The sequence below is a fragment of the Esox lucius genome, chromosome 16 (assembly GCF_011004845.1).
Source record: "Esox lucius isolate fEsoLuc1 chromosome 16, fEsoLuc1.pri, whole genome shotgun sequence".
NCBI lineage: Eukaryota > Metazoa > Chordata > Actinopteri > Esociformes > Esocidae > Esox > Esox lucius.
The window spans coordinates 350,063-375,485 of NC_047584.1; the positions used below are offsets into that span (position 1 = coordinate 350,063).

The following is a 25,423-nucleotide window of genomic DNA, read 5'->3' on the forward strand; positions in this document are numbered from 1 at the left end:
TCTATTTTGGTCTTGTCACTCAAAATATGTGTGCCAGAAGCTGAGTATGAGCACAACTGTATGTACTTAATTTATATCCTAGTAGGCAATCATTGGAATGTTAACGGTTAACATTTGTCTCTGTAAGGTGTGAAGGCAGGGACAAAAAGTTTGCTTGTTATTGCCTAGCTTTCTTGGATAACACCACTCTGTCATATGAGATGGCTCCAGAAAAGGCAAGTTGTCCCTAATTAATAAGGGGTCTATTATTCAGGACTAGTTTCGTTATCCTTAGGTTAATAAACCAACCCCTACACCTTTAGTTAGGGGATATAAACCAGAGTGGAGTTTGGGGGAGCTCTCTTGCACTTGTCCTTCTGCTTGCATCTTTGCTCTTGCAAACATCTTCAGTCTCTAGAGAACTTTTATCTTTGATACTTGTACTGTAATTGTAATATTCTCTTTATATATTAAATGCATTTTTTACATTAATTCATTAACTATTTGGAATTAATCTAAAATGGGTCAAAGAAAACTATTGAAATCAGAGTCTGTTCCAACTTGTGTGAATTTCATCACAGCAACTCATAATGTGACTCAGTAGTGTGTTTGGCCCCGACGTGCCTGTACGCATTCCCAACAACGTCTGGCCATGCTCCTGATGAGATGGCAGATGGTGTCCTGGAGGATCTCCACCCAGACCTGGATCAGGGAATCAGTGAGGTCCTGGATAGTCTGTGGCGCTACTTGGTAATGTCGGATGCACCGATACATAACGTCCCTGAGGTTCTTAGTTGGATTCAGGGCTGGGGAACGTGAGGGCCAGTCAATGGCATCAATGCCTTCGTCATCCATGAACTGCCTCCACACTCTGGCCACATAAGGCCGGGCATTGTCCTGCATAGGGGAACCCAGGGCCCACTGCACCAGCATAAGTTCTGACAATGGGTCTGAAGATTTCATCCCGGTACCTAACAGCAGTCAGGGTACCGTTGTCTAGCACAAAAAGGTATGTGTGTCCATCCAAGGATATGCCTCCCAGACTATCACTGACCCTCAGTAGGCTCAGTATGAACCTGCTCTCATCTGTGAAGAGAATGGAGTGCCAATGGCAGACCTGCCACTCCTGGTGTTCTCTGGCAAATCTCAATTGAGCTACACGGTGCTGGGCTGTGAGAATAGGTCCCACTGGAGGACATCGGGACCTCATGTCATCCTCATGGAATTTGTTTCTGACAGTTTGGTCAGAAACATGCACACCAGTATCCTACTGGAGGTCATTTGGTAGGGATCTGCCTGTGCACCGTGAATGGGCTGAAGGTAACACCTCATATTACTAGTAGAACACAAGGACACTTGCAAAATGCACAAGTAGAGAAGAATCAGTCAGGAAGGATAAGGAGAGAGCAATTGTCTGTAGCCACAACCTTTTTGTGGGTTGTCTTGCTGTTGCATTTCCAATTCACCTGTTGTCACTTTCATTGGTACCAAAACAGTTGACATTGATTCACAATCGCTTATGCTTCCTAACTGGACAGACTGATATCCCTAAAGTTGAATTGACTTGGTGTTATACTGTGATGATTGCGTGTTCCCTTAATTTTTCGGAGCAGTGTATATTGATATAGTTGGAAGCATATTCCTTAATCTAGCAATGATATTGTCTTGGATTAGCACACCACAAGTGCTGTGAGTTCAGGTTAGTAAGATGGATCATACAAACCTGAACTCACAGCACCTGCTGGATCATTTTAGAGATAAAAAAATGGAGGTAAAAAAATTAATTTGTTTCTCTCTTAATATAGTGATGCATCCACAAATGGTGGTATCTAAACTCATTTACATTTTCAGTGCATACCTGAGCACGTTGAGAACTCTAAGGGTTAAGCACTTTTTAAAGCTGATTTTTAAAAGCCAAAAAAGGAATATGAGTTAACCTGAGGAGCAGTTACTTCTGAAATAGTGTGAAGGCAAAGGATGAGTAAGTCAACATTTGTTGTCAGGCAGCTAATACACTGCAGAATAGAGAAGCAAACATATGTACAATAAACAGTTCCAGTATCTCTATTTTCTGCAGACAATTGGACCCTCTTGCCTCACTCTCTTGAGAATAAAGTCTCTCTGTGCACACTGTTGCATTTTATTATATGATATCACTCAGTATCTGTTTAAATCAGGAACAGAGATGAAGAGGAGAGATTGATTACGAGTATACATACAAAAAGCAAGCAGCCACCAGACAAAGTCAGAAGCAGTCAGAACATAAAATCTTTGTGTCATCGCCCACCAGAAACACAAATAAGCTAAACAAATAGGCATGTAAAGTAAAAATCCAAAACAAAGGTGATATGCTAAGGAGGAATTAAGATAGGACCAGGCAGCACCTGTGCAAGCAAGCGCCGACACTGTCATATAGACGGACAGACTTACTCGGAAGCTGTGGCTGTGACACTTGGGAACTGGGGCATTGTCCAAACACAAATGGGCTGTGGACAAGGGAGGAGGAGGAAGAGGGAGGTTGGGCGGCTTGCTCAAATACGGAGGAAGAGGAGGGAGAAGCGGCTGGAGGGAGGAAGGGCCCAGACTGAATGGCACTATTCAGTATGGCACTCAACCGTTGGTCACCTGCAAATAATGGAAGACAAGGGGAAGGGGGAAACTACAGCTTAGCTTACACTATGGTCTTACAGGATTCCAAATGGGGTGGTATAAATCAATAAATTGATTAAACATTAAGCATTAAAGTATCTTGATCAATAATCATCTCCCACACAGGTAATGCCTGAGGGGTGGGTGGGGGGGGGGGGGGGGTTTGTGGATGGGTAAGTGAGTAACTAAAGTGACATGGGGTAATGGGTGATATCAGTGTTTTCTTTAGGTCAGTATGGGTGATTGGCTCAGTCGGGGTGGTGTGACTTGGAATGGAGTGTGGAGCCCAAACACTGTTTGTAGTACAGTATATGAACTGTAATATGTTTAATTTATTAAAGGACAAACTTTTCAAATACACATAGAAACTCTTCTTTATACGGAATAGCAGCAGTACTTCACAAAAAGAGTACCGGGCAAATATATAGTAATTCAGGTTTAACCAAATATTATGATAGTGCACAGTCTAAAGACAGAGGTTTTGAAGTGTGAATGGTACCAGTTTTAAAAGTCAGACCCCTTTTTTGGAAACAATTCTACAGATTAATTTAACTTTCATTCACAAATTAAGAAATATTGTTTCCTTAGAAAAAAAAGGAGGTACATTGGAAGCGAACTGTCAGATGAGTCAATTGCCAATTGGAAGCTGTGGGGGGTGATTCCTATTTGTTCAAGATGTCTAGTGATGTGAGAGGGCAAGATTTGGGAGTATAACAAAGACACCCCTTTCTTGTTCAGGGGGGACTTAAATAATGGTGTTTGGAAGGAGTTCTAGATCTGACCTCATAGAAGCACACAGACTGGCCCATGCATACAGACAGAAGACATATTATGCCTGAATGTGGATGTTCAATAAATAGACATTGTGAAACACAATGAGACATGCAGAACAGAACATTTGACAGTTAGTGAATATTGACAGCCCCTGAGGTCTTGGAGGTTCAACTTGATCCAGTATTGGCAAAGAGTTATCCTTTGGCCACTATCTAAATGTCCCCATGCTTTTGAGTGTGCCGCTAACTGATACCATCTGTTTCCACTAGCACTTTAAGATATTTCAGAATACATAATGACTTGCTGGATGGTCTGACTGGATGGTCTGGAACACAATCCCTTACACAACTGAACAGTCAATGGTCTATAAATATCAAATTAACTACTACTTTGTTTGAAATTATTAAGTGAGATTCGGTCTATGGTGTATGTAGGAGGATTGTAACTCCTCCAGATTAACTGAGCTTGTTGTGATAATTATTTATCTTTAATAAGCTATGTCATATACTTTGAATAAATGGTAACATTTTGGATCTTCTACATCTGTCTATAAATCAAATGACTGACCTTTTAGATGATATTATGGAGCTTCTCCTGCTTGAGAAGAACACATGTAGTGGAGCTCACACAAGAGTGCCAACGTCGTTATGAAACGATCCCTGTAATCTGTATATCTACACAATACCATATCAACAAACTAATATTCAAGCGGTTGTATACTGAAGGAGCAGTACAGTCATACCAACCTCTTTTTGGTTACTGTACATGTGAAACTGATCACAATCTGCACTTTAATTTAATATCACCAAGTTATTTAAAAATTACTAATAGACTGATAATGTAAAATTAAGCATGTCACTGCTTTACACCGAGAAAGAGGATGATAATTTCTCATAGAAAAATAAAGGTGTTTCAGTAAGGTAGAGGGAAAGTCATTTGAACAAAAAAGTTAGCAAACCAGTGATTTAGAACGTATGAATCCATTTCTTCTAAACCATACATGATTTGAAATGCAGTTTAAAGTGCACTGGGTGGCACTCATTTTAATTATTTTGTTTAACAGTTCTAAACAAACAGATGTTGCCATAATTTTTACAATCTTAGCAAGTTTAGACATCATAATGTGGAAAGTATGTCTGAAATATTTAGGACCAAAAACACATTTGTGCATCTAAAAGACCAAGAGAGCCCAGGAAGCCCACAGGACATAGAGCAAATGAAAGATTGGATGCAGAAAAAAAGTGAGAGCAGTGGGGAAGGGAATAATCTATATCTGGAGACAAGTGTTTATCTCTTCAGCATTTTCAAAGACTCACTCATCCACACAATTTGTAAAAACTGCTAATGGTTAAAATAAGGCACTGAGGATTTCAATGTTTAGAACTAATTGATGAATAAATCCGCAAGGTTTGTCAGATGCAAAATCCCCAAAACACAATACATCCTTACTTGAAATATGCATGCATAACAAGAATTTGAACAATGGAGATTTCTTTCTAAATGCTGTAAACTTGTAAGAAGCAAGTCACAAATATATACACTGAGTCACATGTACATAATGCAACTGTCAAATAAAAGTCACTGTCAAGAAACATATGCTTACAGTTTCACAAACATAAATCAAAATCAAAGAATGATTAGCAGATAAATGTAAGACCATTTTTATGTTGAATCATGTTTTGTGAATTTTACAGTATTTGTCACCTGCATTTTACAGATTTGTGACTTGCATTACATTTGTGAGTGGCCTTACATATTTTTGAGTTGCTCCACATATTTGTGAGGGCCACTACCAATTTGTGAATAGCGTTGGATATTTGTGAGTTACATTTTATTGATCAGTTGCATACGGCAGTGTTTCCCAATCCTGGTCCAAGTGTGTGAGTGCCTGGGCAAAAACATACACACTTGCGCAATAATCCATATCATTGCATATCATTATTTTCAAAGCTTAACAGTTTTCTGTTATCTTATACAGTGGGGCAAAAAAGTATTTAGTCAGCCACCAATTGTGCAAGTTCTCCCACTTAAAAAGAGAGGCCTGTAATTTTCATCATAGGTACATTTCAAATGAGATAAAAAATGAGAAAAAAAAACATCCAGAAAATCATATTGTATGATTTTTAATGAATTTATTGGTAAATTATGGTGGAAAATAAGTATTTGGCCAATAACAAAAGTTCATCTCAGTACTTTGTTATATACCCTTTGTTGGCAATGACAGAGGTCAAACGTTTTCTGTAAGTCTTCACAAGGTTTTCACACACTGTTGCTGGTATTTTGGCCCATTTCTCCATGCAGATCTCTAGAGCAGTGATGTTTTGGGGCTGTCGCTGGGCAACACAGACTTTCAACTCCCTCTGAAGATTTTCTAAGGGGTTGAGATCTGGTGACTGGCTAGGGCACCCCAGGACCTTGAAATGCTTCTTACGAAGCCACTCCTTCATTGCCCGAGCAGTGTGTTTGGGATCATTGTCATGCTGAAAGACCCAGCCACGTTTCATCTTCAATGCCCTTGCTGATGGAAGGAGGTTTTCACTCAAAATCTAATGATACATGGCCCCATCCATTCTTTCCTTTACACGGTCGTCCTGGTCCCTTTGCAGAAAAACAGCCCCTTCTTTGGAAGCAATTCAGCATTCTTTCTCCTCCAAACACGATGAGTTACGTTTTTACCAAAAAGTTTAATTTTGGTTTCATCTGACCATATGACATTCTCCAAATCCTCTTCTGGACCATAAAAATGCTCTCTAGCAAACCTCAGACGGGCCTAGACATGTACTGGCTTAAGCAGGGGGACATGTCTGGCACTGCAGGATTTGAGTCTGTGGTGGCGTAGTGTGTTACTGATGGTAGCCTTTGTTACTTTGGTCCCAGCTCTCTGCAGGTCACTCACTAGGTCCCCCCCGTGTGGTTCTGGGGTTTTTGCTCACCGTTCTTGTGATAATTTTGAGTGAGATCTTGCGTGGAGCCCCGGATCGAGGGAGATTATCAGTGGTTTTGTATGTCTTCCATTTTCGTAAAATTGCTCCCACAGTTTATTTCTTCACACCAAGCTGCTTACCTATTGCAGATTCAGTCTTCCCTGCCTGGTGCAGTTCTACAATTGTGTTTCTGGTGTCCTTTGACAGCTCTTTGGTCTTGGCCATAGTGAAGTTTGGAGTGTGACTGTTTGAGGTTGTGGACAGGTGTCTTTTATACTGATAACAAGTTCAAACAGGTGCCATTAATACGGGTAACGAGTGGAGGACAGAGGAGCCTCTTAAAGAAGTTGTAACAGGTCTGTGAGGGCCAGAAATCTTGCTTGTTTGTAGGTGACCAAATAGTTATTTTACGGAGGAATTTACCAATAAATTCATTAAAAATCCTACAATGTACTCATTTTGTCTCTCATAGTTGAAGTGTACCTATGATGAAAATTACAGGCCTCTCAAATTTTTTAAAGTAGGAGAACTTGCACAATTGGTGGCTGACTAAATACTTTTTTGCCCCACTGTATCAGATAAAACTATGGTATCCACCTGTACAGAACGGTACATTGACAATTCTTTACGCAACTGCAATCTTATTTGTATGAAAACATTATTTAATTAAATAATAATAGTTGGAGAAACTTTGGACTGGCCACCCCTCTACTGGAATGGTACAGTCTTCCTACAGCAACACTTCTTTTAAACTTAGCGAAAGGCGTAACATAGGTTGATAGGATGCTTTACCATGTCACCCTGTTACACTTGACTGAGTTGAAAGACTGGCAATGTTCAATTAGGTAACTGGGTGATTAAAACTTGAAAGACACCGGCGAACCACTTCCATCCACCAATGTTCAAACTCACTGTTCGTCTCCATCATTTGAAAAGTCCACACCATGTTGTGAGTAGTAAAAAACTAAAACATAAACCCTAAACTAATGCTGAATTTTAAAATGTGTAAACAAAAAAAATCCTACTGCCCAACACTTTATTTACGCTGCTATATTATTGTGCTCGGGGATATGAGGAATGCACTACTAACTTTTCTCAGTCTCCTCCAGTTTAAAATTTTAGGTGGAGATGAGGTCCTGGTCCACACCTGCGGATTACCTGGTTTGGGGGGCCCGTTGCTGTCCCTGTCCTTGTCCACCTGGTCATACTTCTGACCTAGTCTAAAATCAAATGGATTTAGCCCAGAGAAATATCTCACCTGGCACAGCCAGAAGAGGACTGGTCACCCCTCTGAGCCTGGGTCCTCTCTAGGTTTCTTCCTAAAATTCGACCTTCTTAGGGAGTTTTTCCTAGCCACTGAGATTCAACACTACTGCTGTTTGCTCCTTGGGGTTTAAGGCCGGGTGTCTCTGTAAGGCACTTTGTGACAACTGCTGTTGTAAAAAGGGCTTTATAAATAAATGTGATTGATTGATTGATTTACACAAGCAATTATGTATTGTGTAATTTTGAAAGTATGTTTTAAATATATAGGGGTTCTGGAGACTAAGAATAACCAGAACTAAGGAGGTCCTAATCTGGATCCCATATGCCAGTGTTTCCCAATCCTGGTCCTTGAGACCCAAAGGGGTGCACGTTTTCGTTTTTTGCCCAGGCACTCACACACTTGGAACAGGATTGGGAAACACTGCCGTATGCAACTGATCCATAAAATGCGATTCACAAAATGCAACGCTACTTACAAATATGTAGTGGCTCTCACAAATATGTGAAGCAACTCACAAATATGTAAGGCCACACACAAATGCAATGCAAGTCACAAATCTGTAAAATCCATGTGACAAATAATGTAAAATTAACAAAACATGATTCAACAGAAATATACGGTCATACATTTATTTTTTAATCATCCTTTGTTTTGGGATTTTCTGGATGTTTGTGAATTTCATGACAGTGATTTTTATTTGAGAGATGCATTATCTATTTCTGAATCGCTGTATACACCAATCAGCCATAATATTATGACCACTGACAGGTGAATTGAATAACACTGATAATCTCGTTATCATGGCCACTGTCAGTGGTGGGGTATTAGGCAGCAAGTAAACATTATGTCCTCAAAGTTGATTTGTTAGAAGCAGGAAAAATGGGCAAGCGTAAGGATCTGAGCAACTTTGACAAGAGCCAAATTGTGATGACTAGGCGACTGGGTCAGAGCATCTCCAAAACTGCATCCCTTGTGGGATGTTCCCGGTCTACAGTGGTCAGAACCTATCAAAAGTCCAAGGAAGGAAAAGCGGTGAACTGGCGTCAGGGTCATGGTGTGCACGTGGGGAGCAAAGGCTGGCCCGTGTGGTCCGATCCAACAGAAGCTTTTGTAGCTCAAATTGCTGAAGAAGTTAATGCTGGTACTGATAGAAAGGTATCAGAATGCACAGTGCATCACCTTTTGTTGCGTATGGGGCCGCGTAGCCGCAGACCAGTCAGGATGCCCATTCTTACCCCTGTCCACTGCCGAAAGTGCCTACAATGGGCACGTGAGCATCAGAACTGGACCAGGGACCAATGGAAGAAGGTAGGCAGGTGGTCATAATGTAATGGCTGATCTATGTATATTTGTGACTCGTTACTTATAAGTTTACAACAATATGAAGGAAATATATTTCCATAAATAAATCTCAAGTCAGACAATTTGTCATAGAAAGAGGGACAAGGATAGATGGCCTGGTTGACTTTGAGTTAGCACATTTCTCCATCTTCTGTGTGGCAGAAGACAATTATTAGGTGACTACGTGTAAAGGCAGCCTGCCAGCCATATCTGAGTTGTATTCATCTGGGACGTTTTAAAATACTACACAAGAGACAACAAACAAGGATATTCTGCCAAATAATCTTAATCCAGCTTCAACTTCATGCAACCATATATGACTTGCCTAAAGAAGAAGCAGCCAATTTGATGAAGCCCCAGGTGATATGTTGCATATCACCTGGGGTTTCTGTATACCTGTAAAAGAGTCCTTTCTCTCACCAAACCACATACCCGACTAGCCTCACCTTTGTTATTTGAGATGCCATAGTCAAAGCCCTGTGCCCCATTAGCTGCAGTAGCCTGGTTGAAGGTCTGGACCGAAAAGGGACTAGGTGGTGGTGTCTGGGCCCCATGATCCAGGAGGATATGTTCTGTTGGAAAAGGAGACAAAGCTGGACCATAATAGCCCCACCAACAACAAAAATGATTCCATTCACATGCATATTGGATGTGTTGGAAAGTAATTGCAAAGTAAATCTAAATTCTGGAAATTCAGTTTTTGATTAATTACAGTCATCATTATTACAATATTAATGTACAGTTCTGGAAAAAATTAAGAGACCACTGCACCTTTTTTTCCCTTAAGACAGTGAATATAAATTTACTCTCAAACATATCACTGGTTTTCATTCTTTTGAAGTTTTACTCATGAAAGTTAACCAGGCTGATAAATCATTTTACATTGCTACACACTGCCACAATCATACCTTAGATTTATTCCTGTCATGAGAAATAGATATTGCAGATATTGCATCTAATACAATTTCCCCCCAAAAACCTGTAATATCGGATCACTGTCTTATTACATTTACAGTTAAAACAAGAAATCCACTTGCTCCGCAAACAATGAGTTTAAAAAAAGCTGTACTATAAATTCTCGGACTACAAATAGATTTCTCGATATTCTTACAAGCTCACTCTTCAACGACAGAGTAAATAAATCGACAAATGATCAAATCGAGAATCTAAATTCAACACTGCGAAATACTTTAGATACGGTTGCACCACTAAAAACAAAAGAAATACACAACAAGAAACTTGCTCCCTGGTACACAGACAAAACTAGAGCACTTAAGCAAGCCTCCAGAAAATTGGAGCGAAAGTGGCGCTCCACCAAGTTGGAAGTATTCAGACTAGCCTGGATAGACAGTACAATACAATACTGAAAATCCCTCACGTGCTCAATCAGCTTATTTCTCCAACCTTAATTGAGGTGAAAAAAAACAATCCAACATTTCTCTTCGATACAGTTGCAAAGTTAACAAAGAAAGCAACGCAAAAGTGAAATGGGTCTTCACTTTAGCTGTAATGAATACATGGACTACTTTGATGAAAAGATCATCACCATTAGAAAACAAATAACTGACTCCTCCTTAAATAGTTATAGTCCTCAAAATCTCAGTTGTCCTGAGAATGTCCTGAACCTCCCTGACCGGGTGTCAATGGGGACACTTGAATTTTTTGATCCCATATTGCTCGACACATATACTAAATTTGTAATGAGTCCTAAACCCACAAACTGTCAGCTAGACCCGATTCCAACAAAATTACTTAAGGAGCTATTTCCTGTGCTAGGTCAGCCAATGCTGAGCATAATAAATTGCTCCCTATCCACCGGATGTGTACCAAACTCACAAAAAATAGTACCCATCATAGTACTGAGACTGCACTCGTGAAGGTAACAAATTACCTTTTAATGGCCTCAGACAAAGGTTCCGCATCTGTCCTGTTGCTTTTTGATCTTAGGGCTGCTTTTGACACAGCTGATCACTCCCTTCTCTTAGAGAGACTGCAAACCCATATTGGGCTACGAGAACATGTTCTAGCCTGGTTTAAATCTTATTTATCTGAAAGATATCAATTCGTATGTGCGGATGGCATATCCTCTGACAAACCAAAGATATTTTTTGGTGTTCCTCAAGGCTCGGTCCTGGGCCCATTATTGATCTCACTATACAGTGGGGCAAAAAAGTATTTAGTCAGCCACCAATTGTTCAAGTTCTCCCACTTAAAAACATTTGAGAGGCCTGTAATTTTCATCATAGGTACACTTCAACTAGGAGAGACAAAATGAGACAAATAAATCCAGAAAATCACATTGTAGGATTTTTAATGAATTTATTGGTAAATTCCTCTGTAAAATAACTATTTGGTCACCTACAAACAAGCAAGATTTCTGGCACTCACAGACCTGTAACTTCTTCTTTAAGAGGCTCCTCTGTTCTCCACTCGTTACCCGTATTAATGGCACCTGTTTGAACTTGTTATCAGTATAAAAGACACCTGTCCACAACCTCAAACAGTCACACTCCAAACTTCACTATGGCCAAGACCAAAGAGCTGTCAAAGGACACCAGAAACAAAATTGTAGACCTGCACCAGGCAGGGAAGACTGAATCTGCAATAGGTAAGCAGCTTGGTGTAAAGAAATCAACTGTGGGAGCAATTTTAAGAAAATGGAAGACATACAAAACCACTGATAATCTCCCTCGATCCGGGGCTCCACGCAAGATCTCACCCCGTGGGGTCAAAATGATCACAAGAACGGTGAGCAAAAACCCCAGAACCACACGGAGGGGACCTAGTGAGTACCTGCAGAGAGCTGGGACCAAAGTAACAAAGGCTACCATCAGTACTATCAGTGGTTTTGTATGTCTTCCATTTTCTTAAAATTGCTCCCACAGTTGATTTCTCAGGCCTCTCAAATGTTTTTAAGTGGGAGAACTTGCACAATTGGTGGCTGACTAAATACTTTTTTGCCCCACTGTATAGTGAGATCAATAATGGGCCCAGGACCAAGCCTCGAGGAACACCAAAAAATATCTTTGGTTTGTCAGAGTTTTTCCTAGGCACAGAAATTTAACACTACTGTTGTTTGCTCCTTGGGGTTTAAGGGCGTTTGTTTTGTAAAAGCACTTTGTGACAACTACCGATGTAAAAAGGGCTTTATAAATAAATTTGATTGATTTTGATGAACGTGGTATCTTCAGGAGTTTGGGAATTGCTCCCAAGGATGAACCAGAATTCTGGAGGTCTACAATTCTTTGGCTCATTTCTTATAATTGTCACCAAAGAGGCAATGAGTATGAAGGTATGCCGTGAAATACATCCACAGGTACACCTCAAATTTACTCAAATTATGTCAATTAGCCTGTAAGTAGCTTCTACAGCCATTACAAACTGGTGTCCACAGAAAAATACTTTCAGATGTTCAGCTTTTATAAAAATAAAATAAAATGCCAGACCCAGCTTTTTGTTGGAAGAGGAACATTAGTGCACAAAGTGGACAAATTGTGGAAACATTCAAGGGGGTGTAAACTTTGTACAATTACTGTAGCCATGCATTTATACAATTAACAATAATAATTACATATGCAGTTACAACTTAAGAGACCACTAAAAATTAGGTGTTACCTAATATTTTTAGAGCAACTCCACAGCTTTTTTTATTACAGATATTATCTAGGTGCTGGTTTAGCACAAATAAATAGTATTTCAGGTTTTTCCTTTAATTTGTGAACCATCTGAAAATCAACACCTTCCCTGAGAAACTATGTGAACAGGTGGAAAAGCAGTAAAACAGTTAAAAAGCCCTTTAGCTTACCTTCCTCATGGCGTAGATACTGGTTTTCCCCACGGTCTCGGGCCAGAGACCAAGCCTCTCCATCATCGCTTTCACAGAACTCCACTACGCTGTTCTTATCGAGCTGCACCCACGTTCCCTCTGTGTTCACCACCTGACGCACAACAAAATTATCTTTATTCCTATACACATGAACACACACATGCTACAGTCCTCTCAAAGCACGCACACATACAAGCAGCATCATTCTCACCAATATCATCCAATTCCCTTATACAAAGTGTATATTATAATCACCCATACAGAGCGATCCCATCCTGCATTGTTGCTACAGAACTGACCATAAAATCTGGATTTACACAGATTGTGGATTACAAGAATGAATAAGAATAGTACTAATATATGCCTTATTGAAAGGAAAATCCATGTTTGTTAATGTTTTCTAAAGGAAATGAAAAATCCCGAATTAAGACAGACACAGATGAATCGTGGACATGTTAACAACAGTGCAGAAGTTGCTTTGTTTAGAGCTGGAGAGCCATTGGTTCAGAGAGGACATTCTAGTAACAGCATGACAGACAACATTCCCCAGTAAGAGGTCAAGCAAGAAAAAGCACTTCTGTGTCAATGAGTATAAGAAATTATGAGTTTAAGTATGTGTGTGGAGAAACAAAGACGACAGGTGTTAAGAGGGTAGAAGATTAATTTAAAATACAATATGGCTTCAGCATTTCATGAATCCAATGTTAGAAAAGAGTCAAGAATAAACAAAATTTAGCAAATTTCAGAAAATATTGAATCAGATGCCACTGATAAATAAAAACTAAACATGCTGATTGAAATTATAATAAAATTAACCAAATTGTGTCAACACAAATGTAAACAAAATAATAATGCTGAAGCTGATTGTGTTGATAAAAGAAAAGAGCCTCAACTGAATGCAGAAAGGACAGAACATACAACCATACCATGAGGCATTCCATGTATTCATCCTTTCATTGGGAAAATAGATAATCAAAACAAGTCAACCGATTTACAAGTGTGAGAAAACAAGACATTACAACCACTGTCTGTGTTAGTGAAGAGAAAAGTGGTGGAGGTCAAAAACAAAAAAACAGACTTAACTATAGAACAGAAAATTGAAGTAATCTAAAAAAATATTATTTATTATACAATAAGTCATTTAAGTCACAAATTGTCATTTTCAGGGTGAGGTTGGTGTTGCGTACCTCGCCTACCGCCTTGACCTTGTTCCCAAGTACTAACATTCCAATGGGGATACCCCTAAGGTTTGGGCAGCTTCTGATGTTGTGACCTGAGGGGCCCGTCTTCACTACCTTATAAAGCCCAGGGCCGCCACCCTGCCCCATTCTCTCTTGCTCCTGCAATGATGATCTCTTGTGGGAGGGGCGGCCGCTGGTGCTCACCACCTTAACACTTTGCTCCAAATGACCTCTTGGCTCCTGCAAGAAGGAATTGACAGGCATTACTACCACATTCAATGGAAGACTAATAATATATAGCTGATGTGATATTATAGTTTCATTTGGATTCCAGAGAGGATATAGTGTAACCAGTGTTTCAGATAATCATGTTTCCAGCATGCCATTAACAGTTTTGCAGAAATATGATTACCAACTTTATTATAGCTTGGAACAATTCTACAATAACTATAAACACTACTACAAACACTGTGAATGTGTGAAGTGACATTAAAGTAAATCTAGAGATTTAAACTCATTGTTTGCTCTACATTAATTCAGCAGAGTTTCATCAATATAAGTGAAATAGATGACATGCCCAAAATAAAAAGATCTAGTTAAAGAGTATTAATTAATTGTGGGTAGGAAGGATAGGAAAGCTATTACAAATGTGGCCCATGGTACTAGAGATATGTACATGTCATCTACCCTTTCAAATAAAAGTAAAATGTAATGGGTTGGTGTCATGGTCATTAATATAAATGCAACACACAAATGTTGTCTAGGTAGGTATTGTCCATATCCTTCAATAATTTTAATATACTTTGAGGTGAATACAAAGTTAACAGGGTACAGACAGCTTACAAATCATGAATTAATAGTTTAATTTGAGTTGAGGTAGATCAAAAGTGTTCTTAAAATAAACTAATACAATTCATGCAATTGGAGTGCAAAAGTCATGCCCCTGACGGTAAAACAGATTTTCATCTATAACTCAATATATTACTTCCCAAGGGGTGAACGTAGAAATAACAAATGGACAAAAGAGCAGCCAAGCCATACACATTTCTAAATCAGACTACTCACCTGTGGGAACAGAGTTAAGGTGGTCCACGACAAAAAGTTGATATCACTGACTCCTTGGCTAGCGTTAAAGACACTCTGAGCAACAAATTGTAACAAATCGTAAGTCAAAAACCGGTGGAATATTTAGTAGAGCAAAAAATATCTGATGTATTTTTTTAAGAAATAATTTGGTTTCGTTCAATTGTGGCCAATACAATTGTGGCTATTCAAAAGCCATTACATTTTACATAAGAAGAGTGGAACAATTTAGACAGGGGTAAAACATATGCCTCAGGCAATCAAGAAATTATACCATGTTGTGAAGGATTCAGAATTCATAAAGTATACTGAACACTGGACTATGTCTTGTGTTATTGGCAGATATTTGTGGTGGTAAGGGTTTGCTTTTTTTGTCAAGGTTTTTTCAAACAACAGAGAAAATCATTAACAAATGGAAGACAAAAAAACGTGATGTTGTATGTCATGCTGTTTTTGACAATGCCATTACAAAAAGCCTCTGTGAACCTTAGAAGCTTTATAAAGCAGTACAATGCAGAAATCCAGTGGAATTGCAAAGTGGTAGAAGCACAATTTACATTAGAAGTGGTGTTGGAGACCAATGATGGCTCGTAGCCAGAAAATGTCAATTCTACTTTGAGAAAAACTGAATACACAGTAAACCTGTGCACCTTTTTTCATGTTTGTTTAAAAAATAAATAATCTAAAACCACTATTCTGAATTGTAAAGATTTTTAAATAGATCAATCAAATACAATTTTCTAATAAACACAAGTAAAATGCATTTATTTGAACTTAATATAATATATTTCCACATACTTGCAAAATATTAAAGTATTTTCAATTGCAATGTTTGAGTACTTGGTTTAAATGTGTGTAAAGATAACAGATATGAAATTAATATATACACTGCCTTCGGAAAGCATTTAGACCCATTTGTTTCGTCATAGACAATACCCCAAAAAACACATTTGTTGGAAAGTATGCCCATCAGTACTCAGACCTTCTATTCAGTACTTTGTAGCAGCACCTTTGGTAGAAACCACAGTTTGGAGTTCTCTTAGAGATGCCTCTACCAGCATTGCACACCTGGATTTCGTCAGTTTCTGCCATTCGTCCTATAAGATCCTCGCAAGCTCTGTCAGATTGGATGGGGAGCGTGGTGAATTGCAATAATCAGATCCCCCCACAGATGTCTAGTGCAGTTCAACACCCGGCTTTGGCTGGGCTACTCAAGGACGTTCCGAGACTTGTCCAGAATCCACTCCAGCTTTTGTGCTGGCTACGTATTTTGGGTAGTTGACGTTCTGAGGGATGAATCTTGTGTCAAGTCTGAGGTCCTGTGTGCTGTCGATTAGATTTTCTTCAAGGACCTCTCTGTACTTTGCCTCGTTCATCCTTCCCTTAATTCTGACCAGTCTCTGTTATGGACATTTCTAAAACTGATGTATTTTCTTATTGATTTCTTATTGATCTTATCCCCATTTTTAGATAAGAAAATAATGTCGGGTGTGCTGTGGAAAGGAAGTATGAGGTGTCGAGGTAAACGTAAACCTTCAGCAGGATGGGGTAGATGCAGTACAATGGGTCTTAGGACAGGATAGAGGAAGATACACAACAGGGGGTACGATGGATAAGGAACATAGGTTGTTTTTATGGTATGACCATGCAGATTCATAACTCCACCAATTCTACTACACATATTGAATGTACTTCCAAATGCTTTAGAGACTCCTCAGATGATTATCCTGTAAGCTTTTGACACGTCTCTCTATTTGAAAATAAACTGTTAATTGTGCCAAGAGAATTTTGTCTCTGTACTTACTCCTTTAAGGGTTTTATTACCATCACATCTCCCAGTCCCTGCTGCTGAGAAGCATCCCTTTAGCATAGTGCTCTGACCACCATGCATCACTGCAAGGATGATAGAGACAGGTGATGAGTGACACCTTGTTCTTGCCAGATGTACTGCTGGACATTTGGAGCTCATCAGACCAGAAAATATCTTTCTTCATGCTGTCAGAGTCCTCCAGACGGCATGTCATAAGCCTTCTACTCAGGTGTGTTCACTGTGTAGCCACACTACCACAGAAACTTGAGTAATGGAGTGCTGCAGAGGTAATTGCCTGTCTGGCAGGTTGTTCCATCACTGCAGAATGAGTGGCCATTAGGATCTTGGTCACCTCCTTAGTCCAGGCCTGTCTTTCCCGCTCACTTAGTGTGGCTGGATTGCCAGCTCTAAGTGGGTAAGATGGGTGCCTCTCTAAATCACCTCCAATCAAAAGAAATGTCCAGACTACAATCAAGTTCTAGAGACATCTGAAGGATTATCAAAGGAGACAGTATGCATCTTAAATCAATTTGGAGTGTCATGTTAAAGGATTTGAAAACGTACAGTGGGGAGAACAAGTATTTGATACACTGCCGATTTTGCAGGTTTTCCCACTTACAAAGCATGTAGAATGCATGTAGATGTCTGTCATTTTTATCATAGGTACTCTTCAACTGCGAGTGACGGAATCTAAAACAAAAATCCAGAAAATCTCATTGTATGATTTTTAAGTAATGAAATTGCATTTTATTGCATGACATACGTATTTGATACATCAGAAAAGCAGAACTTAATATTTGGTACAGAAACCTTTGTTTGCAATTACAGAGATCATACGTTACCTGTAGTTCTTGACCAGGTTTGCACACACTGCAGCAGGGATTTTGGCCCACTCCTCCATACAGACCTTCTCCAGATCCTTCAAGCTTTGGGGCTGTCGCTGGGCAATATGGAAGACCCAGCCACGACCCATCTTCAATGCTCTTACTGAGGGAAGGAGGTTGTAGGCCAAGAACTTGCGATACATGGCCCCATCCATCCTCCTCTCAATACGGTGCAGTCGTCTTGTTCCCTTTGCAGAAAAGCATCCCCAAAGAATGATGCTTCACGGTTGGGATGGTGTTCTTGGGGTTGTACTCATCCTTCTTCTTCCTCCAAACACAGCGAGACCAAAAACCTCTATTTTTGTCTCATCAGACCACATGACCTTGTCCCATTTCTCCTCTGGATCATCCAGATGGTCATTGGCAAACTTCAGATGGGCCTGGACATGCGCTGGCTTGAGCAGGGGGGACCTTGCGTGTGCTGCAGGATTTTAATCCATGACGGCGTAGTGTGTTACTAATGGTTTTCTTTGAGACTGTGGTCCCAGCTTGTTTGATTGAGTGTGTGGACAGGTGTCTTTTATACAGGTAACGAGTTCAAACAGGTGCAGTTAATACAGGTAACGAGTGGAGAACAGGAGGGCTTCTTAAAGAAAAACTAACAGGTCTGTGAGAGCCAGAATTCTTACTGGTTGGTAGGAGATCAAATACTTATGTTGTGCAATAAAATGCAAATTAATTATAAAAAAATCATACAATGTGATTTTCTGGATTTTTGTTTTAGATTCTGTTTATCACAGTTGAAGTGTACCTATGCTAAAAATTACAGACCTCTACATGCTTTGTAAGTAGGAAAACCTGCAAAATCGGCAGTGTATCAAATACTTGTTCTCCCCACTGTATGTAGTTATTCACTTTCAATAAATTGGCCCAAATTTCAGAAAACATGTTTTCGCTTTGTCATAATGGACTATTGTGTGGAAATAAATGGCAAAAAAATCTATCATTTATACATTAAGTCTATAACACAACCAAACATGGAGAAAGTAAAATCATCTGAATACTTTCCGAAGGCACTGTACAATACTTATCTGCTTGCAAAATGACTAATACTGAATAAATACATATAAACAATACAATACAAACTTACACGCATTTCTTATTGTCCCCTTGTAATCGATATCTTGTGCAACGAAATCTACATTATATGGTCAAAAGTACACTACCGTTCAAAAATACGGGGTCACTTCAAAACATGCTTGTTTTCCAAGAAAAAATAGATGAAATTAGTTTGAATTAGGGCTGTCATGATATCACATTTTATCTACATTATCATGGCAAAAACAAAATCAAGATAACGATATTATAGTAATATCTATATAACATTTCAAGAAAAAATAAATACTATCAGTCAAATTCATCTTCATGTTTGTTGTGTTATTTGTCTCTTTTTTGGCAAATTAATTTCACACAAAATACAAGTGTAAGGAGAGGGAGTCTATAACCATCATTTTACAAATCAAAAAAAATAAAGAATACGAAAGGAACAATTACACTTAATGGATAGTGAAAAAGCAACCAGATCGACAAAGCCTAACACCAAGAGGAGTTTTTGGAAAAACACAACCAATATTTGCCTAGTGAATAGGCTACGAAAACAGAGCGTCTTTGCCTTCATTCTAACGCCAGTGTATCAAGTCCAAACACGCATTGTTTGTCCATAGATAACAGGAATAAGCTATGGAACAATCGAGAGGAGTTTTTGGAAAAATCTGTGTGTAGGCTACAAAAACGATGTCTTTGCAGATCTCTCCCGTGGGTCTAGTGGGTCTAACGAGTTGATTTCAATGCCAGTGTATAGGGCAAACATGTTATTGTTTGTCTATAGGTGACATAAGGTATCGAAAAAGGATTTGAAAAAAATATGTAAATGTGTATTATTAACATGATAACTATTTTATTTTTTAAATATCACGGTTATTGTCAATACTGGTATATCGCGACACGCCTAGTCCGAATAGGGAATATAGCAAAATGAACAGGAATTATAGTCACTGACAAGGTTAGAAATAATGTTTTTATTGAAATAATAATTGTGTCCTTCAAACTTCGCTTTCGTCCTTTTGCAGCAAATACAGCCTTCCAGACCTTGGGCATTCTAGTTGTCGATTTGTTGAGGTAATCTGAAGAGATTTCACCCCATGCTTCCTAACGCACCTCCCACAGTTGGATTGGCCTAATTGGCACTACTTACGTACCATATGGTCAAGCTGCTCCGACAACAACTCAATAGGGTTGAGGTCAGATGACTGTGCTAGCCACTCCATTATAGAAGAAAACCAGCTGACTGCATCTGCCCTAAATAGTTCTTGCATAGTTTGGAGCTGTCCTTTGGGTCATCGTCTTGTTGTAGTAGGAAACTGGCTCCAATAAAGAGCTGTCAACAGGGAATGATAGCTTTCCTTCTTTAAGATCCCTTTTACCCTGTACAAATGTCCCTATTTACCCCCACACCATCACATTGCCTCCACCATCCTTGACAGATGGCATGAAACACTCCTCCAGGATCTTTTCATTTGGTCTGCATGTCACAATCATTGTACTTTGTCATCTGAAAACCTCATGTTTAGATTTGTCTGTCCATAACACTTTTCTTCAAAGTTCCTATGTCCAGTGTTTGTGTTCTATTGCCCATCTTAATCATTTAATTGGCCAGTCTGGGATTTGACCTTTTCTTTGCAACTCTGCCTAGAAGGCCAGTATTGGAACATGGGACTGACGGTTGCTGATTATGGGCCTATGTACACAAATGTAGATATTCCATTAACTCTGATTGCTGTCACTCCTTGTGGGAGGTTTTCCATAAAATTTTGGACTGTCTCTTTGGAAATTTGTGCCCAATCAGCAAAAATAACATTTGTGAGGTCAGGCAATAGAGGAAGGCCTGACTTGTAATTGCCATTACAAATCATCCAAAAGGTGTTCAATTGGGTTGAGTTTAAGACTCAGCACAGAGCAATGAACAATCTCCTATAGCCACTAATCAGCCTTTAAAAAAAAAAAATATCCTTATCCTCCTTAATGCACACAGCCAATTGAGTGAGCTTTGAAGGTAATCAATATTTACTGCCTGCTTCAAATTCTCCCAAAGCATCTCGATTGGATTGGAAGTTTAGGATTTTGACTTGGCCAATCCAAAACACAAATCTTCTTTCTCCTTAGCCATTCTTTGGTAGACTTGCTTGAATTCTTTGGGTCATTGTCTATTTGGAAGACCCATTCTCTGGGTAGCTTTAGCTCCTTGACGTTCTGTTCAAGAATTTCCTGATATATATCAGAATTCGTGTTTCTCTTGATCAGGGATGGGCAGTATTCATGATACATGTATTGAAAATACGTATTTCAAATATAACATAGTATTTGATAGGGTTGATGAACATTTTATATTTAGATTTTGGCTTTAGATTTTGCATCTAAAAACTTCAGTCTGTACTATAAGAAGTTACTGAAGCTATTTCGCGCTCAGTCCCATCCCATTTTTCAACTGTATTCGAAAGACAAACTGCTGCAATATTTATTGATATTTGTTTGGCGAAATTGCTAGCCGATTCGCATCATACATTTCACACAATTATAGGCTACACCACAATCCTTGTTTCAGTTTTACAAAGTTTAATATATATTTTTTAGACAGTTAATTAATTAATTAATTCATATACATTAGTAGGCTAGGCTAGCATCGTACGCGGGTGAAACTGCGCATGATGGCAGAGAGTGTTAATATTGTCGACCTGATTTTAGCGAAGCCATTAATACAGTAAAAAATAGTATGTATATATATACATTGTTCTGTTACAAAATTAAATGTTATTGTCTGTGGTCCAAAAGACCTCAAAGACCCCGAGTGTCACTACAAATGAAGACCATCAGAGGGTTATAATGTAGGCCCGAAAATGAGCTTCCCCTCTTTGGGCAGCCGCCACTGAAATTAAGGTATTTGGTATTCATTTTAAAATAAATGGTGATGTATCTTTGCCCATCTTTGCTCGTAATGATGTGCAGTCGATCAGGTCCAGAGGACGAAAAGCAGTCCCATATATTGAGATTCCCAAAACCATATTTGAATGTTGAATCAGGTTCTTTAGGTGGTAGGCATTGCTGGGATTTTGCCAAACAGAGGTTGTGATTGTGATCAAAAATTGAGAATGGACAAAAACTTTCATGTTTGTCCAGGTGGTCTCTAGCAGTGGCGGTAATAGTGGTTTGGGAAACCTTGTCAGAGACTGGTTCAGCTATTTTTTACCTTACTGTCTTAAGCAAAGCCATTCCAGCCACATTTAGAACATATCTTGTTTATTATTGCCACTTCCAAAGATGCTTGCATTGCTGCCCCTTTCAGTAGTGTAAATCAATTAGTAAAAAAATCATCTAAAGGTTACATACTGCCTTATTAGCTACAAATTGCTTATATACTCTTTCTCTTAACTCTAACTACTTAGATTGTCAGGTGCCATGTCATAAGAATTTCATTGTACAGGATGGCGCTGTGTTGTTCAGTGCATTTGACAAATAAACCTTGAAACAACTACAGGTGCTGGTCATAAAATTTGAATATCATCAAAAAGTAAGATTTATTTCAGTAATTCCATTCAAATTATATTCATTCATTACACACAGACTGATACATTTCAAATGTTTATTTCTTTTATTTGTGATGATTATAACTGACAACTAATGAAAATCATAAATTCTGTATCTCCGAAAATGTGAATATTACTTAAGACCAATACAAAAAAAATATTTTTCAGTTGGCCAACTGAAAAGTATGAACATGAAAAGTATTTACAGCACTCAATACTTAGTCGGGGCTCCTTTTGCCTGAATTACTGCAGCGTGACATGGAGTCGATCAGTCTGTGGCACTGCTCAGGTGTTATGAGAGCCCAGGTTGCTCTGATAGTGGCCTTCAGCTCTTCTGCATTGTTGGGTCTGGCGTATCGCATCTTCCTCTTCACAATACCCCATAGATTTTCTACAGGGTTAAGGTCAGGCGAGTTTGCTGGCCAATTAAGAACAGGGATACCATGGTCCTTAAACCAGGTACTGGTAGCTTTGGCACTGTGTGCAGGTGCCAAGTCCAGTTAGAAAATCTCCATAAAGTTGGTCAGCAGCAGGAAGCATGTAGTGCTCTAAAATTTCCTGGTAGACGGCTGCGTTGACCTTGGACCTCAGAAAACACAGTGGACCAACACCAGTAGATGACATGGCAACCCAAACCATCACTGAATGTGGAAACTTTTCACTGGACTTCAAGCAACGTGGATTCTGCGCCTCTCCTCTCTTCCTCCAGACTCTGGGACCTTGATTACCATAGGAAAAATTTAATTTCATCAGAGAACATAACTCAGCAGCAGTCCAGTCCTTTTTGTCTTTAGCCCAGGCGAGACGCTTCTGACACTGTGTCTTGTTCAAGAGTGGCTTGACATAAGGAATGCGAAAGCTGAAACCCATATCTTGCATACATCTGTGCGTGGTGGTTCTTGTAGCACTGACTCCAGCTGCAGTCCACTCTTTGTGAATCTCCCCCACATTTTTTAATGGTTTTGTTTCACAATCCTCTCCAGGGTGCGGTTATCCCTATTGCTTGTAGACTTTTTTCTACAACATCTTTTCCTTCCCTTCGCCTCTCTATTAATATGCTTGGACACAGAGCTCTGTGAACAGCCAGCCTCTATAGCTATGACCTTTTGTGTCTTGCCCTCCTTATGGAAGGCGTCATTGGTCGTCTTTTGGACAGCTGTCAAGTCAGCAGTCTTCCCCATGATTGTGTTGCCTACAGAACTAGACTGAGAGACCATTTAAAGGCCTTTGCAGGTGTTTTGGGTTTAGCTGATTAGAGTGTGGCACCAGGTGTCTTCAATATTGAACCTTTTCACAATATTCTAATTTTCTGATATACTGAATTTGGGGTTTTCATTAGTTGTCAGTTATAATCATCAAAATTAAAAGAAATAAACACTTGAAATATATCAGTCTGTGTGGAATTAATGTATACATTACATAAGTTTCACTTTTTGAATGGAATTACTGAAATAAATCAACTTTTTGATGATATTCAAATTTTATGACCAGTACCTCTACAGTAAAACACAAAGCACTATGCCGCTTTGTTCAAGTGTACAGTTTCTTAATCATGATCAACCAAGTGCATTCATATACCTGTTCTCACGATGCTACGTCGTTCCTTATCTATCAGCAAGGAGGGCCACAAATACCTGGATCAGACATTTTGTTCCAGGTATTTGTTGCTACATTATCAAAGCATTTTTGGGGAGCAAGGGGAGGGTAAACGTCAAGATCACTAATTTGTGATCAGTAGCACTGTCGCTATCACCATCAGAACCAACATTTGTGTCATTGTAATCAAAATGTTAGAAGAACGAAGAGATGGAATTGAATCAATGGGTTCTCATCCTCTGTCTGGAGGCCGTTTCATGATGGTCTAGGTCAGGGATAACCGTCAAATTCAGTAATAGCCACAGTCGATAAACTATTGACATTTATGACATCAATAGCAGCCGCTAAGATACCACTGTTATGGACACTTACCTATTTTCCCAAAAAAGATCTCACCCACTCACATACAGGCTCAGGCAGACTGACTAAGTAACCTAACGTCTTTCCTGCTGCTGCCGTGAGAAACAATATGGGACATACCATTTGAGCCCAAGAAGGGGATTCGGTCTCAAACTTAAATAATGTAATAGCAGGCATGATTAAATTAGTATCATTTTGAGTAACATGATCAGATATTAAGACAAAAAATAAATATAAACAAGAAAAGGATCCAGACAAGCCTAGTTCAGCCGGCCTACGATTACAAAGGATGAATGTTGTTGCACTTGCTGAGTTTGAACCAGGGTCTCCTATGTGACAGACTGTCTTTAACCACTATGCCACCAAACTATACATGTGCAGAACTCCACGGTTCTCAAATCTAGTTCCCTATATTAGCTAACATCCAAACCAACAACAAGTATAACAGGGTCACTTGGCCAAGACCAGAGAGCTGTGTAAGGACATCAGGGATAAAATTGTAGACCTGCACAAGGCTGGGATGGGCTACAGGATAATAGGCAAGCAGCTTAGGGAGAAGGCAACAACTGTTGGTGCAATTATTAGAAAATGGAAGAAGTTCAAGATGACGGTCAATCTCCCTCGGTCTGGGGCTCCATGCAAGATCTCACCTTGTGGGGCATCAATGATCATGAGGAAGGCGAGGGATCAGCCCTGAACTACACGGCAGGACCTGGTCAATGACCTGAAGAGAGCTAGGACCACAGTCTCAAAGAAAACCATTAGTAAGACACTACGCAGTCATGAATTAAAAACCTGCAGCACACGCAAGGTCCAGGCCCGTCTGAAGTTTGTCAATGACCATCGGGATGATCCAGAGGAGGAATAGGAGAAGGTCATGTGGTCTGATGAGACAAAAATAGAGCTTTTTGGTCTGAACTCCACTTGCCGTGTTTGGAGGAAGAAGAAGGATGAGTACAACCCCAAGAACACCATCCCAACCGTGAAGCATGGAGGTGGAAACATCATTCTTTGGGGATGCTTTTCTGCAAAGGGGACAGGACGACTGCACCGTATTGAGGGGAGGATGGATGGGGCCATGTATTGTGAGAACTTGGCCAACAACCTCCTTCCCTCAGTAAGAGCATAGAAGATGAATCATGGCTAGGTCTTCCAGCATGACAACGACC

At 39.5% G+C, this 25,423-nt stretch overlaps 1 protein-coding gene across 1 annotated transcript in view; it reads right to left on the reverse strand.

Annotated features, from left to right (window-relative positions):
* mycbp2 (MYC binding protein 2) overlaps positions 1-25,423 on the reverse strand; it is a 331,873-nt gene that overhangs the window by 76,191 nt on the left and 230,259 nt on the right. Inside the window, 3 exon segments of the mRNA XM_020054739.3 lie at positions 2,410-2,604; positions 9,381-9,506; positions 12,740-12,872. Coding sequence (XP_019910298.2) covers positions 2,410-2,604; positions 9,381-9,506; positions 12,740-12,872 — 454 coding nt within the window.